General features: G+C 52.7%; 1 protein-coding gene across 2 annotated transcripts; it reads left to right on the forward strand.

Moving 5' to 3' along the window:
* The first annotated feature begins 3,247 nt into the window (after positions 1-3,247).
* On the forward strand, positions 3,248-17,090 carry Rgs14 (regulator of G protein signaling 14). Of its 2 annotated transcripts, XM_038335344.1 has the most exons (15): positions 3,248-3,435; positions 10,051-10,072; positions 10,270-10,448; positions 10,793-10,885; positions 10,967-11,110; positions 11,466-11,609; positions 11,722-11,833; positions 12,148-12,263; positions 13,048-13,251; positions 15,237-15,313; positions 15,531-15,657; positions 15,746-15,827; positions 15,901-15,947; positions 16,026-16,140; positions 16,371-17,090. In XM_038335344.1, the coding sequence occupies exons 1-15, from the start codon at positions 3,391-3,393 to the stop codon at positions 16,508-16,510; spliced, it is 1,647 nt and encodes a 548-aa protein (XP_038191272.1). In that variant the 5' UTR covers positions 3,248-3,390; the 3' UTR covers positions 16,511-17,090. The 2 variants fall into 2 exon arrangements, with proteins under 2 accessions (XP_038191272.1, XP_038191273.1); XM_038335345.1 differs by lacking the exon at positions 15,901-15,947 and having other exon boundaries at positions 16,082-16,140.
* The last annotated feature ends 758 nt before the right edge of the window (positions 17,091-17,848 follow it).

Here is a 17,848-nt window from a genome sequence, read left to right on the forward strand (position 1 = left end):
TGTGAGTTCGAGACCAGCCTGGTCTACAAGAGCTAGTTCCAGGACAGGCTCCAAAGCCACAGAGAAACCCTGTCTCGAAAAAAAAAATAAAAACAAACAAAAAAAAACTAGGGTTGTGCTAACTGCTGTAACAAATAGAGTCTAGTGTGTACAATGGCCCCAGGTTTGTTTCTGAGGGCTCTCAGAATTATCCAAACTGTCCAGGTTGATGGATGACATGCCTCCATGCACTGATACATAGACCCTGCTTCTTCTTCTTCTTCTTCTTCTTCTTCTTCTTCTTCTTCTTCTTCTTCTTCTTCTTCTTCTTCTTCTTCTTTTCAAGACAAGGTTTCTCTGAAGCTTTGGAACTTGTCCTTGAACTCACTCTGTAGACTAGGCTGGCCTTGAACTCACAGAGACTTGCCTGTCTCTGCCTCCTGAGTGCTGGGATTAAAAGTGTGCACCGTCCCCACCCAGTTGCTTATTTCTTCTTGTGGTTCCAAGAACCTCTAGGGAAGTAGTTCTCGACCTGTGGGGTGAGACCCCTTTGGTTGTACTTCAGATATGCTGCATATTAGATATTTACATTATGATTCATAACAGTAGCAAAATTACAGTGATGAAGAAGCAATACAATAACTTCATGGTTGGGGTCCCCATAATGTGAGGAGCTGTGTTAAAGGGCTACAGCATGAGGAGGGCTGAGAACCCCACACTGGAGTCTCCTCTGTCCAGCCAGGAAAGACAGAGAGGCAGAAGAATTCCATGCACCCAGACGCTCAGGGCCCATCCAGGAGACAGTGAGACCTTAGGGCTGGAGATGGTCCAGCGGCAAGGAGTGTACACTGCTCTTGAAGATGGCCAGGGTTCAGTTCCCAGCACCCACATCAAGCAGCTCACAACTGCCCATTACTCCAGGTGCAGTGCCTCAGATACATCGAGTCTTCTCATGCACTGGAACATAATCCACATATCTACATACACACAAAAATAAAACAATGAAGTAACAATAGTGATTAATAAATAAATCTCTAAAACATATAGTTCTCACTTGTCTCAAAGAGTTGGGGTAAGGCCGATGAGAAGGCTCAGCAGGTAAGGGTACTACTTGCTACCAAGACTGACGATCTGAGTTTTATTCTCAGAACCCAATTGAAGAGACGAGAGAACCATCACCTGACAGTCATCCTCTGACTTCTATGCCACAGCATGAACATGTACCCACACATCCAATAAATAATAAATTGGTGAAATAAACTTTTTTCAAAGAATATTTTCCTTTGCACATGTTGGAAAACTAACCACTCATTTTATAGAATTTAGAAATATTGGAGACGGGGCCTTTGCACAGAAAAAACATCATAACAAGGATGGATCCATTGTGATGGGATAAGTGTCCTTTATAAGACAAGACTGGAGAGAGCATGCTTCCCTCTCTCTGCTCTCTGCCACATGTGAGCACATCAAAGAGGTGGCCACCTACAAGTCAAGGCTCACACATGTGAGCTCAGCAAAGAGGTGACTGTCTGTAATCCAGGACTCATACATGTGAGCTCAGCAAAGAGATGGCTGGCTGCAAGCCAGGACTCATCAGACCACAGACTTTTCAGTGCTTGGTCTTGACATGCCAGCCTCCAAAATAGTGAGAAAAGCAAACTTGTTCAAACCACCCAGTCTATGGTATTTTTTCTTTATAACTTAAAAAATATTTTTAGCCGGGTGGTGGTGGTGCACGCCTTAATCCCAGCACTCGGGAGGCAGAGGCAGGCAGATCTCTGTGAGTTCGAGACCAGCCTGTTCTACAAGAGCTAGCTCCAGGACAGGCTCTAAAGCTGCAGAGAAACCCTGTCTCGAAAAACCTAAAAAAATATTTTTACATGTATGCCCATATTGCCTGCACTTGTGTCTGTGTATTTCCTGCATGCCTGGTACTCTTGGAGGCCAGAAGAGGGCATCAGAGTCTCCGGAACTGGAGTCAGAGGCAGTTGTGAATTGTCACGTGGTTGCTGGGAATGGAACCCAGGTCCTCTGGAAGAGAAGTAAATTAGTGTTCTTAACCACTGAGTCACCGCTACAGCCCCATTTGTTTGTTTGTTTGTTTCAGGACAGAATTCCATTATGTAGTCCTGGCTGATCTGGAGCTATGTAACCAAGGCTGGCCTCAAGCTCACAGAGATCTGCCTACCTCTGCCTTTCAAATAATGAGATTAAAGGCATGCGCCACCACTGCCTGGCAGCATGGTATTTTTCTTATAAAGTCTGAACTAAGACAGTTCTACATCAAGGCAGGGTTTCTCCATGAGTATGGATTAATTTGCCTCTTTGGTATGGATGTATACAATTCATTCTCCTAGCCATTGGTATATGTGTGCAGACCTGATCTCTGGAGTATCTGACTACACATAGACCAAAGTATGGATGTGCCTGTCATATGTACCTACCCAAGGCACTCTGCACACACACACACACACACACACACACACACACACACACACACAGAGAGAGATAGAGATAGAGAGAGAGAGAGAGGAGAGAGAGAGAGAGAGAGAGAGAGAGAGAGAGAGAGAGACGCACGCACGCAGATTGAGGCTGGTGTAGCTAAGTCTGACCTCAAATTTACTATGTAGCTAAAGCTCCAGGTTCTGCCTCAACCTCCTAAGGGCTGGCATTATGGGCATGTGCCACCACATCCAACTTCACATGTGTATGTCTGAAGCTTTAGGTGCTCTTGTGAAAGGAAGCCTATATGTTCATGACATGCACGCCCATGTGCATGGTCACACATGTATATGTGATCATCAAACGACAGCCTAAGTATAAGGTCTCTGCATGCAAACTGCCTGGAGTAAGAGTGCTAAGCATGCAGAAGCCTGGCACATAGCAGGTCTGGAGTAAATGCATAAAGCACATGTATGGATAGCCAGGACCCAGTGCACATGTCCCCACGTCCACAGGAACCCCTGCCATACTACCTGGTACAAAAGCTCCTAGTTTATGGCCATGCACTTCTGTGAGCTGACACATAGGCTTGAAGCTGCCAGGCTGAGCCAGAACACTCCAGGCTCCTCACTCGGCACAAGGAGGCTCCTGCTGTGTGTTGGTGCTTGCATGGGGTGCAACCGAGGGTGCGTTGGCGGCATGTGTGTGTGCGTGAACGTGTGTGTATGCGAGTAGGAAGAGACGTTCGCTCTCTTAGACCTTGCTTCTTTCTGTGGTTTGGTTTCTATAGAGACACTTCCTGTGGCAAAGAAAAGAGGTAGTGAGCTGGTGTTTCAGGATGTGAAGGCCCGCAGGAGCACAGCGAGCTCTCTCCACTGCCTGCCTGCCACCCCGAGAGCTCTGATCAGTGCTTCCACAATCCTTGTGGTGGGTGGCCCCCCGTGGCGGGGACCTGTGATCAGCGGCGGTATGCCAGGGAAGCCCAAGCACTTGGGTGTCCCCAACGGGCGCATGGTGAGTGCAGGCTCTGAGCCAGAGCCACGGGGAGGGGGTGGGCACACCTAGGGTGGAGTCCAGGAGGCACACCCGGCAAGGTTGAGGAGGAGCCCAGGGGGCTGCCAGGAAGCTGTAGAAGTTGGGTGTAGATAGCTGCTGGCAATGGGACCTGGTGCTGTCACCCCAGGACCCTTCCAAAGGCCCTGCTAGGAGTCTGGTGCAACCCTAGAGATGAGCCCAGAGCACAGTGGGCACAGGCTCTGGTTCCCCACACAGGTTGGGCTCCCTGCTCCCTCAACTGCTCCTAGGATTAGCCCTGTCTGAAACTTCTTAGAAAGTGGCATGGGGACCCAGTGGCCCTGTCACTCCCTGCTCACTCTTACAACTGCTCAAGTGCCTACACCTCTGGGCCTCAGCCCCCCTCTCCTCGCCTCATGCTCTAGGTGCCCAAGCTAAGGTTAAGAGCAGCCCTTGCCAGATCACTACATCAACCTGCTCCAGAGGCATCCTGCCAGATTTTTGGGGCTGCCCAGGATGGGTCCGTAAGGATGGGACAGGATGAATAGCTCTGCTTGTTCTATTCCTAGCCTCCAGGAAGGAGGGTGTGGGGCGGAGAATAGGAAATCCTGGGCTGCGGCTATCCCCACACCCTTCCAGGTCATTAACTCCCGATGAGAGCTGTCCCACAGCTAGTTTCTGGTTCTCCTCATTCATTCAGCAAACCAGCAGACTCATCTGGCAGAGTCACTAACAACTCCAGGGACACAGAACAGTGTCCCTAATAGTCCCTGTCCAAGGCCTCAGCCTAGTACCATGGGACAAAGCCAGTGGGTTCAGAGTGACCTGGGTGGGATCCCAGTTCTAGCTCTGTTTTCCTTCCCTTTCCTACTTTGCCCTCTGTAAAATGAAACTGGAATGGATCGCAGTCCATTGCCTAAGCAGCATGATGAACCTGAGACCCTTGGAGCACTGTGAGGGCTAAGGACATGCTAGCCCCAAAGTCCCTATATTTTCAGCCCCTCTTTAAGACTCTTTCACCTCACTAAACAGATGAGCCATTCCAGTCCCCACCCCTACTTTCCAGTTCCCAAGATTTGTCTCCACCTCTTGACGGGCAGCTCCACTGCCAGCACTGAGTTATTTGGGTAGAGGGGAAAGGGGAGACCAATTCCAAAAGTTGGCCCAGCCCCAACCCTACTTCCTCTACTATCAACCTACCTTAGAAAGTCCAAGGAGAGCCTGTTTGCTAAAAATCAACCAGACTGATGCTTCTGGAATAGAATCCAGAGCTGCAGGCCAGCTGAGGGGGCTGGAGACAGACCCAGCCTCTCCCTCCTGTCTCATCCCATGGCTTCTCTATCCAAAAGTCATTCAGAGTAAACAGGGTGCCCCAAGCTCTGCCCTGGGTCCTGTCAAGCCCGCAGCTTCCCCAGGTCCTCTCAGTAACCGCCACATGTGTTTATCTCTGTCCTTTCTGGATCAGCTCTGAAATCTCTGTATGACTCTAGAGCGATCATGGTTCACAAATGTCGACTTGCTGGACAACAGGCAGTTTTACAAGGCCATACTTGGCTAGAGCAGGGACAAGAAGACAGGTATTGGTGACTACGGGGTAGATGAGAATGGAGAGGGGTCTGTGGGTAAGGTGCCCGGTTGTTACCTCACGGGGGAGGCTCAGAGGAACACAACTGATAATCCTGTTGAGTAGAAAGCTCCCTGTTTGCACATACCCCCTGAGTCCCCCAGTAGCGACTGGCTCTGGTCCCTTCCCATCCTCCAACATTTCCTGCTGAGGCAATGTCATCAGCCTTAGCCTTCTGGTATTCTGCTTGTCAAGCAGCTGAAATGAAACCTGTCACTTCAAGAGCGCTCTGAGCCCCCTCCTGAGAAATCGTCACACAGTACCAGCTGTCACTCATCTATGCACTCACTCATTCCCTCAGACGCTGCTCTGGGCTTTCCCACCCTAAGCACTTAAGACTCAAGTCAAGTCCTGGTCCCCCAAGCAGCCCACAGTTTGCCACAACGTAGTGAGGCACGAAAAGATATGAGTGGAGATTACTGGAATAAAGTTCTTGTTTGGGGAAGAGCTTAGGACAGGAATGGAGAAAGTCCAAGAGGAGCCTGGTAAGGAAAAGCATCTTCTCCATTAACTTCTAACACTGGAGAAGATGGTCCTTAAAGGATATGCAAGCTGGTCGGGGGGTGGCCCAGGGGGAAACTTGCATATTGGAAAACATACAGTTACTGTGGAGGGATACATCCCGAGGAAGTCTATGACTTTAACTTTGAGTTAGTCATAGTTCTCTTTCTGGAAACTCAGGTAGCGCTGGTCCCCTCAGCAAACACTGGCAAAGAGACCTACAAGAAACTCATGTGTCTCTATGTTCCTAGTGTCCAACTCAGGGTCAGGAATCTCAGGGGCAGAACAGGGGTATATTATAGAAGGGCCAAGACTTGGGGTCATCCCTAAGGAGCTGTCTCAAGCTGAAGGGACCAGGCACTAAGGCTGTGTAGACATCCACCAGAGCAAGCAAGATCACAGGTCAGGTGCTTGACTCTGGAAGACACCAGGGATGTGGAATCGAGTCTGGTTTGAGTAAGTTTGCATGGCAGAGAAAACCAGAGGTGTCCACCAGCCGCTTGCTCCCTCTTTAAGATCTGAATCCTTTAGGGGCCCAGTTCAAGAGGAGTCCCTGGGCCTCAGTTCCATTGGCCTTGCCCACCTGTGCCCAAGGGCTGCAAGTCCTGGTCCTCCAGTGTCCCCTGTTTATTCTGGAAGTGGCGAGGCTGGGAGCAGTGACACCTGCCTTTAGTAACAGTGCCCATATATGGAAACAGCCCAGAGTGGCATGGTGGAGTCTTCAGACAAAACGTGGCTTCTCCTATCTTCGCCGCTTTTTCCGGTGCCTTGGGTTCCTCACCTGTAAAACAGGGCCAATAGCATTCCATGCGGGGGACAGAGATGTTGAGGGTAGAGCAAGAATCTGGTTGCCTGTGGCATAGCTGGATCAGGAAGCTTGAGGTGGCTTCCTCGGTATCCTCAGGTCCCAGCTGCTCCCTTAGACCCACTTCCTAAGAACAAAGCATGACAAATTAAAGCCAGACCCGACGTGGTTGGGAGGGAGTGTCACTGGCCACCACGCCCTTCCTCATCCTTTCTTCCCCTTTTCCTTCCTCACTCAACATGGTACCTCATGCGAAGGTGAGAACTGGGGTCACTGTCGAGCCCAACTTCCCCATGCCCTGGAGGCTGAGTGAGCCATAGCTGTGGCTCTGGATCCCACTTTGCCAAAGTTGACTCTCTGACCAAGGCATGTCCTGTCCAGACTCACGGCAGCCCCCAGAGGCTGGGAATGCCGAGCCCCATGCTCCTTAGGGGAAGATGGGCTGGGGGAAAATCCGTTATTCCAGCCATGCAGACGACCGAGCAGGAGCTGGACTCCTTCCTTCTTCCTCCAAGCCCGAGATTTCGGTCCCTCTTCCACCTTTGTCCCGATTCTACTTTCAACAGCCAGAGGGGCAAGGAAGGCATGAACAAAGAACCTCAGGATGCAGCGTGGGAGGAGACACTGAACAGCTGTGCCCGAGCATGGAGAGGGCACTTGACCCAGCGACTTAGTCTTACAGGTGCTTGGGCATAGAATCAAAGAGGATGCCCGTGGATCCGGGATTTCAGATAGACCCCACAAGACCTGCCCTTGTTAGGTCACTAGGAGCTACTAGGCTGCAGGGATAAGAGCCCCAGCACAAGGAAGGAGGCGTGTAGAGGAAAGGGAAGGGTGAAGACCAGCGTTTGGGGGTAACTGATGATGGGGCAGGATCTAGGAGCGGTGCCAGGGGGCTCTAGAAGTAGGTACTCAGGCGGAGGAAACAGCAAAACAGGAAGCAGGGGTGTGGGGAAAATAGAAGTTTGATGAAGTGTGGGGTGGAGGTGAGGAGGAGGGAAATGATGTCGGAGGGGCTCATTAGTCAAGCAGGTAGGGTTTAGCTGTAACTTGGCAACAGCAACCCTACTGAGGCGGGCAAGGAATTGAGTCCAGGGTGGAACAGTGGGGAGAAAAGGGCCTGGAAAAAACCTGGGAGCTGGCCCTATTAAGGACAGGCATTTAATTAAAGATAATATAAAAATAAAACTTCTGAGAGCCAAACAAAACCCTAGTGCATCTGGCTTCAGTGCCCCTTTGGCTATGTCAAGGACTCCTGCCCAGAGAGAGCTACCTGCAAAGGACAGGCTGATCTGGGGTTGGGGGATAGCCCAAAGGCTAAGAATGCTGGAAGAGGGGAAGGCATGCACCGAGAAGGGGATGCATCCGCGAGCTAAGGGGAGGACGGCACAGCTTGAAGTTAGGAACACAGCTGCGGCTGTGGAGCAGCTGGGGGAGGAAGGCAGCAGTGGGTGCAGGCAGGTGCCGGGGAAGGAAAGAGCAGGCTGCCTGGGGACTGCAGGCCTCCTGAAGGATCTCCCACCCCCAGGAATCAGGACTTTCTCGTCCTTCGCTGAGAGATGTGAGGGCTTTGGTGGAGAGATTTGACTCTGATGATGAGGCTCATCTCAAGGATTATGAGGCAGAGTGTGGAGTGGCGGGGGTGGGTCAGAGTGTGCTGAGCTGGTGGAGGGAGTGGGTCCCACACCCAGTTCAGGCAATTGCAAACTTTCTCTCTTGCAAGGTTGCAACCCCCATGCAAGATTGTAGAATAAGGAAAAAGCAGAACTAGGATTTGAGTCTTTGTCTTGAGAGCCCAGACAGTTGTGCTCTTTGCTATCCTGTAGGGTAGCACACTCAAACACCCGGCAGCATCAGCCTGGATGCATACTGGTGAGACAGCAGTAGTTGTGAATCTGGAACATCCGCTGCACATCACGTAGTGTTTTGGGTTCCTTCTGTGTGTCTACCTTGATCAACTGAAGCAATCCTTTGGAGGCAGAGCCATTATTTGCCCAATTTCCAGAGAGGCTGAAATGATAACTGAGCCTTCTTCCCAAAGTCACACAGCACGAAGTCTGACTTCAAGCAGTCTAGGTGGTGCTTGCTTCCCGCTGCCTCCAATGTAGTACAGATGCATCAGACTGCCCCCAGAGTCCTTAGAGAGGAACGAGAATCCCCTTAGGGAACGCCACTGGCTACTCAAGGCCAGTCCAGGTTGCTACTCTGAGAAGTTACTCACGATACCATGAGCATCACTTTTATAGGGGAGATAGGAAAATGGAACCAATGGAACTAATGCAGAAAATCTTGATTTTTAAACATAGGAGACCCCTTTAAACTTAACTTTTTCCTTGGAGGCCAAATAATATACTACAGTGTCCTGCAGGTCTATCCTGACTTAAACATGACCCAGGAGTGGAGAGCAGAGAACAGAGCCCAAGGTGGCTTTCCCGGGCTTGTTTGGTGGGGATTGGGAGTGGGAAGGAGGGACATAATGGAAGTGTCTGTGACAGGACTTAATGAAAGGTACGAGGGAACGGGGGTTGGAGGTGCTAGGAGCCTAAGTGATGGAAAAAAGACAGGATACAGGTGAGCTGTTTCGGGACCTTTACAGTGGGGACAGAAAGGTGGCCACCTGAGACTGGCTGGGTTTGAATGGCTCATGGGACATCTGCAGACAGATAATCGCAGGAAACTGTGTGTGGTTGGAGCGAGATGTTGCGGGGAGACACAAAGGGCCCAGAACTAAACCAAGAACGGGGAAAGTCTGTCCTGTGTGGGTAGGAGTCCATGGGAGAGCTGGGGAGCTTTGGGAAGGTAGGAAAGACACCAAAGAAACCATTGCAAGGACTGCCAGATGTGTGTGTGTGGGGGGGGTTGATTCTCCAGTGGCAGAGCCCCCAGAGAAGTCAGAGTTAGTCGACACTGTAGGGGAGACGGAGCTGGCCCGAGGGACAGTGCTGCTCATATTGTGGCCCCTGGACCAACACCAGAATTGCCCAGAAAGCCTGTTGGGAATGAAAGTTTCAAGCCCCACCCTGGATTTACTGAACCTAAATGTCAGAGGGGGTCCTCCTGGCCACTCTCCGCTAGAGTCAAAGTCTGATGGACACTACTCTGTGCCACAAAAGTAGCATCTATGCCATGCCCAAGATATGGGGAGAGGCCCCCCCCAAGGATAAACAAATGCAGTTAGCTACAGAAACATCTCCTTCCTCAAAAACAAGACCGGCCTGGCCCTCACCATACCGTATGCTAGGCAGTGTTATAAACACAGCGTATACAGTTGGCAGTGTTATAAACACAGCGTATGCAGTTCCTGGAGGACGTCATCATTTGTAGCAACACCCCTTGTCTACAGATAGGAGCCACTAAGTGAGCTATGTGCTCAACTCATACAAACAGTACCTGGCAGAGGCGAGATTGAAATCTGCACACCTGAACCCACCTAGAAGGGCTGAGAGAGAGAAGGGAGCCAGGGGCCACTAGAGTACCCTGAGGAAGTCCCAGCACACAGTGGTTGGCACCTGATAGAAAAGGGGCCAGGAAAGCCTGAGCAAAACCCTGGGCAGTAATGACTCTCTGGAGACATTCAACCTGACTCTGTAGACAGGAAACACAATTTCCAGCTCACGGGAGCTGGGTCCTGTGTGAAATTCCTTATAGAGTCCTACTCTGATTTTCAACCTTGGGTCTCTCCTAGGTTCTGGCTGTCTCCGATGGAGGTAAGTGGCAGACTGTGTGGATGAGGGGTGACTGGGAGGGAGGGAGGGATAAGGGGGTGGAAGTGAGTGGGGAAACTCCCTGCCACTTGCTGGTCTTTCAGGTAATGTCCCTGAAGAGTAGTCCCTGCCTGCAGTGGGGATTGGGTCAAAGGCTGAGGAAGGAAAAAGACTCACCCTCCTTGTCCATCTCTCCACAGAACTGACCAGCACAGCAGGTTCCCAAGGCCAGAGTGAGGGCCGAGGCAGCTCCCTCAGCATCCACAGCCTCCCCAGTGGCCCCAGCAGCCCCTTCTCCACAGATGATCAGCCCGTGGCCAGCTGGGCCCTGTCCTTTGAGAGGCTGCTACAAGACCCACTGGGCCTGGCTTACTTCACTGTAAGCCTGGGAAAGGGGAGTAGGATGGGGGGGCAGGTGCCACTGCAGGGATGGGGGATTCTGAAGAGGGCGTAGACAGGGCTTCAAGTTGGCCAGACTGCTCGCTGCTCCTCTCCGTGGTCCCTCATCTAGCTTGTCTTTGGCACCCTTTCCCTCACACCCTGAGCTGGGAACTAACTCTTCCTTCTCCTTGTCCTCATCTCTGCTTCGCGTTTTCCTTTGGTACCCAGATCTGGCACCATCTGTCTGTCTGTCTGCTCTCTTGGCCCCGTGTCTGTGCCAGTCTTTGAACACATCCCCGATTCAGCCTGTGTCTGAAGCCTTCCTTCCTCTTCTCGTGCCAGGAGTTCCTGAAGAAGGAATTCAGCGCAGAGAACGTAACTTTCTGGAAAGCCTGCGAGCGGTTCCAACAGATCCCAGCCAGTGACACCAAGCAGGTGGAGAGAAAGATGGGACAGATGGGTGGGGACTAGGCCTGGAGCATGCCCCCTGACCTCTTCCGGTCCCTCATCCCCCAGCTATCTCAGGAGGCCCACAATATCTACCATGAGTTCCTGTCCAGCCAGGCGCTGAGCCCGGTGAACATCGACCGACAGGCCTGGCTTAGTGAGGAGGTGCTGGCCCAGCCCCGGCCGGATATGTTTCGAGCCCAGCAGCTTCAGGTGAGGGGACCAAGGGGCAAGGATAGGCTGAGAAGGGAAACCAGTGAAACGCCCAATAGGAGCAGACACAGAGGCGAAGTCCGAGCAATACTGGGGCAAAATTGATGCAGAACCAGAGCAAAATGCAGGGTCAGGGCGGGAGGAAGAGGGTGAAAGTCGTGGATGATTGAAGGATGGACGGGGCGGGGCCAAGAGGAGGGCGGGTCTCAGACTCCAGGAACTGGGGCAGGGCTTGGGCCTCCTTCCATGGGTTGGCGAGGTCAGGGACACAAGAGGTGCAAGGAGAAGCCACCCATTCAGCCCTCCACTGTCTTTTCCTGGTACCAATCGCCACCCACACCCGCTGGCCGCGCAGATCTTCAATTTGATGAAGTTCGACAGCTATGCACGCTTCGTCAAATCCCCGCTGTACCAAGAGTGCCTGCTGGCTGAGGCCGAGGGACGCCCCCTGCGGGAACCTGGCTCCTCGCGCCTCGGCAGCCCAGACACCTCGAGGAAGGTGAGTACCGGGGTGGCAGGAGGCTGCGCGGGGACCGCGGACAGTCTCAGCTGTGGATCCGCGTGCTGGGCTAGGACCCTGCTCCACACTAGAGTCTTCCCTATACCTTCAGAAGCCGAAGCTGAAGCCTGGGAAATCGCTGCCGTTGGGCGTGGAGGAGTTGGGGCAGCTGCCGCTGGCTGAGGGCTCTTGTGGCCGCCCACTCCGCAAGTCTTTTCGTAGAGGTGAGGCCGGCTCTAGGAATGGTGTGGCCAGGAAGTTTGGGTCAGTTTTGGAAACGCCCCCCTCTCCTTACTTGACCCACAGTCTGCAAGAAGGCAAAACCCAAACCCCAAAATGTAGGTTTGAGACCAACCGGTTTCTCCAGGAGGCTGCGCTTCCCTGCTGCAACCCGGAAGTTTGGGAGGGCTACCCAAGGACCCACACACTTTAAGTCTCTGCAGGCTGGAGGGCCTTAAACAAGACCCGCCAAATGAGAGGGCCTCACCAGAGGGATGGAGAGAGGAAGCAGCTCCCTTCATTTCTGACTTTCCCTTAGAGATGACAGGTGGAGCCGTGAACTCAGCAGCACTGCGTCGAGAGTCTCAGGGGTCCCTGAATTCTTCCGCCAGTCTGGACCTGGGCTTCCTTGCCTTCGTGAACAGCAAATCTGAGGTGAGTAGCATTTGGGGGAACACGGTGCCTTTCTGACTAGGGTCACTGCCAGTTCCCTTCATGGGTTCCCAGCATTCCCAGTGGATGTCTGCCCTTCTACTCCTAGCTTACTCCGCAAAACCATCACCCCACCACCCTTCTTTTCTTTCCGTGATTGATATAGCAATCGCTCTACAAATTGTGGGGTCATGTTCTCTGCTGGCAGGTGTCTGTGCATGTGTGGGTGCCTAGGTGTACCCTGCATGATGTGTGTGGTTGCTTTGTGAAGCTGTCCCTGAGTGTCCACATTTATTTTATTTTTGTTTTGAAACAGGGTTTCTTTCTTTTAAAAAAAATAGTTTATTTAATTTTATGGACATTGGTGTGAGGGTTTCAAATACCCTGAAACTGGAGTTACAGACAGTTGTGAGCTGTCATGTGGGTGCTGGGAACTGAACCCAGGCCCTCTGGAAGAGCAGTCAGTGTTTTTAATCACTGAGCCATCTCTCCAGCTCCCCAAAGCAGGGTTTCTATATATAGCCCTGGCTGCTGTGGACCTCACACTGTAGACCAGGCTGGCCTCAAAACTTAGACGTCTGCCTGCCTCTGCCTCCAAACACTAGGACAAAATGTGCCACCATGCCTAGCTGAGTGTCTACATGTTTGAGTGTGCATCCCCGTGTTTCTGGAGCAAGACACATCTGTGTTTGCCTCCAGGTGCACCCTTGCACGTGTGTAGATGTATGTGTCCCAGCTTATAGCGTCCCTGTGCACACACAGCCTGTCTGCTCTTGCCCACAACCAGAGCCACCGAAAGAGCCTTGGAAGTGGAGACGGAGAGAGTGAAAGCCGGCCAGGGAAGTACTGCTGCGTGTACCTGCCTGATGGCACCGCCTCCTTGGCCCTGGCTCGGCCAGGCCTCACCATCCGAGACATGCTGGCAGGCATCTGTGAGAAGAGAGGCCTCTCTCTACCTGACATTAAGGTCTACCTGGTGGGCAATGAGCAGGTATGAGCATGACCTGTCTCCAACTCTCACCTCTTTTCTGGTCATGAGCCAGTTCTTTTCCTAATCTTCTGGCTACCCCTAATTCTAGCTCGTTCCCTATCAGCATACCCTGCCTGCTTTATTCCCACCCCTGTGTCCACATCTCCATGGATCCTAGCGCCAACTTCTCATTCATCCTCAGATACCCGTTCATATTCCTCAAAAACCCTACTCACACACAAACCCACCCCATAGCCTTGTTCCAGCTTCACCCAGCACCCTGCTCTGATGGCTGTGGGGATGCAGAGCTGGGGAGAGGGTGCTGCTGGAACCAGGAATGCTCTCCACTCCCACACTTCATGCCTCACCCCCATAGGCCCGCCCCTAAAGTTGCCATTGGGGAACTCACCTCTGCCATCAGAAGTATTCAATGAGCCTAATCCCTGAAGTCTCCTTTAAGTGAAAATGAGCACTAAGCTAGTCTAGGAAAACTAGTTTTTAAAAAAATAATTTATTTAAATTTATTTTATGTGTGTTGGTGTGAAGGTGTCAGATCCCCTGGCAGCAGAGTTACAGACAGTTGTGAGCTGCCATGTGGGTGCTAAGGATTGAACCCAGGTCCACTGGAAAAGTAGCCAGTGCTCTTAATTGCTGAACCATCTCTCTACCCCCAGGAAAGCTCATTTTTAAACCACCCTGGAAGGGGGCCCCAGGGGAACAATGCTGCATTCCAGGGGAAGTGAGAGGAATTTATTCAGGTCCTAAGAGGCAGCCAAGGTATGTGATCAGAACTGGAAACCAGGCTGTGTCTACTAGGTCCATGCTGGAGGGAAGCCAGGCAAAAGGTGATTAGGGTGAGCCAGAGTAAGCCTTCCAGGGAAGGCAGGCATGTCTGGTCAGAAGGCTTCCTGAGAGGCAGCAGCCAGAGTCCGGGGGCAGAGCTTGTCTGGGACAATTGTACAGAGGGGGTGTTTCAGGAAGAGGGAGGCAAGGGGGTGTTTGCAGGACCTGGGTGTATGGGGGTGTGAGGGCCGCAATGGGAGACACTCTGCCCACCTTCTTAGGCCACCAGAACAGCTGCCAACAGCCCAGATGGGTTTTGGTGCCTGCTAAATATAACTTCACCACCCACATCCCACCTGTCTCTGTGTCCCTGTCTGGGAGAGTTCCCCCACCCCCGTTTTAAGCCCGCCCCCCTACAATCTTAGGCTGGTACAGACAGTAGTCTTGTCTGTGTCCCTACTGTGTGCCAGGGCTGTACCATTTCTGGTCCAGTTTGGGGGGTGCCGGGAGCTGGTGCGGGGGGGGGGGGGGCGGGGGGGGGGGGGGGCTTACCTAGGCATTAAGGAGGCAAGAGACAAGGTCTGGGTGGCTAACAACAGGTGGGTGGTGAGGAGAAATCTATCTCATGCCTGAAGGAACCAGGACCTAATCTTCATCCTTACTGAAGATGCATCCCCCACCCCAATTAATATGTAAACCCCCTACCCTTCTGTTTCCCCAAACTGGATCCTTTCCTAAGCTTCCCCTCACACTCCCAAGCATCTTCCTTCCTTCCTTTCTTCCTTCCTTCCTTCCTTCCTTCCTTTTCCTTTTTCTTTCCCTTCTTTTTCAGAGGGAGCAGGGTGTGTGTGTGTGGGGGGGGGTCTTACTGTGTAGTCTTAGCTGGCCTAGAACTTGCTACGTAACCCAGGCTGGCCTGAACTCTCCCAGTTTCTGAGTAGAATACTGGGAATAAAGGTGTGCACCATGGTGCGGCCATGCCCAGGGCATCTTCCCCCTTAGGATTCCTTGGCCTTGATCTTCCCAGGATCCAGCTCTGCTGGTCCTTAGCCCATCTGCCTCTCTAGCCTTCTGTTACCCATGGGCTGGTCCTTCTGGTCTTTAGGGTACCACAGTAGAGGCCACAGGAGGAAGTGAAGGTGATTCCCAAGTGTCCCACCCCATCCCCCCGGGTAGCCTGGGATGGAGGGAGGGGATTCTTAGACCTTGCCTGGTATCCGCAGAAGGCCCTGGTCCTGGATCAGGATTGCACGGTGCTGGCAGACCAGGAAGTGCGACTGGAAAACAGGATCACCTTCCAGTGAGTGTCCTACCCCAAAACTTGATCTGGCTTCCAGCTGCCTACTGGGCCCAAATCTCAGATCTCACCGTTGAGCTGGAAACTCTTACCCGCTAGGCTAAAGCCCCACCCCCAAACTGTTCCCCCCTCCGCATTCAGCTCTGGTCCCTCCGGGCTTGTTTTGGGAAAAGGGGTCCCCTGGGTCTCCACCACTCCGCAGCTCTAGGGTTCCATACAGGCTGGAGTTGGCTAACCTGGAGCGTGTGGTGAGGATCTCCGCTAAGCCCACCAAGCGTCTGCAGGAGGCGCTGCAGCCCATCCTGGCAAAGCACGGCCTGAGCCTGGAACAGGTGGTCCTGCATCGCGTGAGTGATGGAGCTGTAGGCGGGGCGGGGCGGGGAAGGTGGGAAGGTTTTGCGGTCTGACTCACAGGCTCCAAACCTCTTTCCGTAGCCAGGGGAGAAACAGCTGCTGGATTTGGAGAAGCTAGTGAGCTCAGTGGCTTCACAGACACTGGTTTTGGACATTCTTCCAGGTAAGTGATGTGTATACCCTGGGCCTTGGCTTCCCAGTGCGGCCAAACCCAACCGTGATGTTCTCCGTTGTAGATGGGAAGATGAGTGAAGCCAGCAGCGCATCCCCCTGCCGTAGCCAGGTAACCCGGAACCTCAGGGCCTCTTTCCCTTTCCTCTTCTCCCCTCCTGGTTGTGAACTTCACCCCTCTTTCTTGCAGGGATGCCTGCCTAGAACCCAGGACAAGGATACTCATCTCCCCCCATTGCCCTCCAGTTTGCTTGTGGAAGATGCCAGCAATTCTACTGGGAAACGGCAGACCTGCGACATTGAAGGTGCCCTGCCGGGGGTAGTGGGGGCCACGGAATCAACGGGAGGAGGGAAATGGGATCAGGGCTGAGTATCATTGAGGGTGGACTGAGCTAAGGACGGGACTAAGGGGCCATTGACGCTGGAATATACTGATGGTCTGGGGTCAGACTGGCCATCTCAGGCAGCAGAATAGGGGAAGCATTAACACAGATGTTCCAACCATATGGCCTCCTGACTCTGTGGCTGTCCCCAGGCCTGGTGGAACTGCTGAACCGGGTGCAGAGCAGTGGGGCCCATGACCAGAGGGGACTTCTTCGCAAAGAGGACCTGGTACTTCCAGAATTTCTGCAGCTTCCTTCCCAAAGGCCGGGCTCTCAGGAGGCTCCACCATAGACTGAATCAACCACCCAGCCTATGGAGGGCCTTTCAGACTCCTCTGCCACCCAGCCCTCTGACGCCTGTGTAACAGTCCAGGTTGGCTGCATGGTGCCTGGGCGGACCAAGCATGCGTGGGTCCGCTCTGCATGCCCTGTCTGCACCCTGAGTGTCCCTGGCCCTTTCTGCTATGGGCGGGCCCACAGAAGGAGCCAGGAAGGGATGGAAGGGGAACTTAGAGGAACCACGTGCCCAAACTGTGGCTACCTGTTCTCATAGGTTCACCTACCTGTGCTTTGCAGCTAGGCCATCAGAGGAGGCCAGCCCAGCCTCTTGGCATAAGCATACTGAACACGAATGGGTGACTTTGGCAGTGCCAGCCTCCTCAGCTCGTTCTAAGCTTTAGCAGGGGGCAGGAGGAGGGGCTGGCCCCTCCTTAAAGAGTTGATACAAGTAAATCCCATGTGTGCTGGTGAGCAACCCCTCCCTCCATTAACTTAGACTCTACTGTACATAGGGATTTTATGGTTGGCTTGGGGCAGCTGGGTTTGTCCTGAATGTATGATATTGTTATAATAATGATAATTATTATTATTCAGCCAAGGTGTGTTTTTTGTGTGCCACTCTGGTCTGTATGGTCCCCCATTACCCCACTGCCTCTGTCACCAAGGCCTGGAAGTTCTTGAGGACCTCAGTGTATACCTCCTGACTTTCTGTTTTCAGACTCTCTCTTCCTGAAGCATGGAATATAGAAAGGAGAGAGAGGAGGAAGGGAGAGGGAGAGAGGGAGAGGGAGAGAGAGAGAGAGAGAGAGAGAGAGAGAGAGGAGGGACCGTCCTTTACAGCTGGGCCTTGCCATCACCCAGCTGTTCTACAGTGTCTGTGGACCTGAACACATCATTTTTGTTGATATTCCCTGTTTCTATCAGGCATCCGATGTATCTCCACATACATTACTGAGGGCTCCTTAGGACGCAGCAGAAGCTTCTATGTAGGACTAGGCTAGGCCATGCATTCTTTTCCTCATCTGCTTGGCTGGGTGGTACCCCACCCCTAAGCAGCCAGGAAAGGCAGGGAGGGAAGGAGAGGGGATTGCTCAGAAAGAAAGCCTCAGCCTACAGGGAGAGAAGCCCAGCATGGTCCCACCTAGGGAGGTGAGTGGGAAGAGGAAGCAAGGTGACCGGAGTGGGTGGGGCAGAGTCCTGCACACAGGCGAGACTGCCTTGCGTGGCTCCTCCACCAGGACCTTCTGCTCTCCCTTCTCATCTGACCGGCTCCTTGTCATCCTTAAAATCTGTGGGATCGATCAACGGGGTATGCTGACCCACTCTGCCTTCCTCTGGGGGTTTCAGGTTC

This window comes from Arvicola amphibius, chromosome 6, assembly GCF_903992535.2.
Source record: "Arvicola amphibius chromosome 6, mArvAmp1.2, whole genome shotgun sequence".
Taxonomy (NCBI): Eukaryota; Metazoa; Chordata; class Mammalia; order Rodentia; family Cricetidae; genus Arvicola; species Arvicola amphibius.

What these genes read in the sequence shown, in the direction of transcription:
- Rgs14 (XM_038335344.1), top strand. Translation starts at nt 3,391, where the DNA reads ATGCCAGGGAAGCCCAAGCACTTGGGTGTCCCCAACGGGCGCATG. An exon ending in TTCGAGCCCAGCAGCTTCAG is followed by an intron (nt 11,111 to 11,465) that starts GTGAGGGGACCA and finishes CTGGCCGCGCAG; the next exon opens with ATCTTCAATTTGATGAAGTT. An exon ending in GAAAACAGGATCACCTTCCA is followed by an intron (nt 15,314 to 15,530) that starts GTGAGTGTCCTA and finishes GGTTCCATACAG; the next exon opens with GCTGGAGTTGGCTAACCTGG.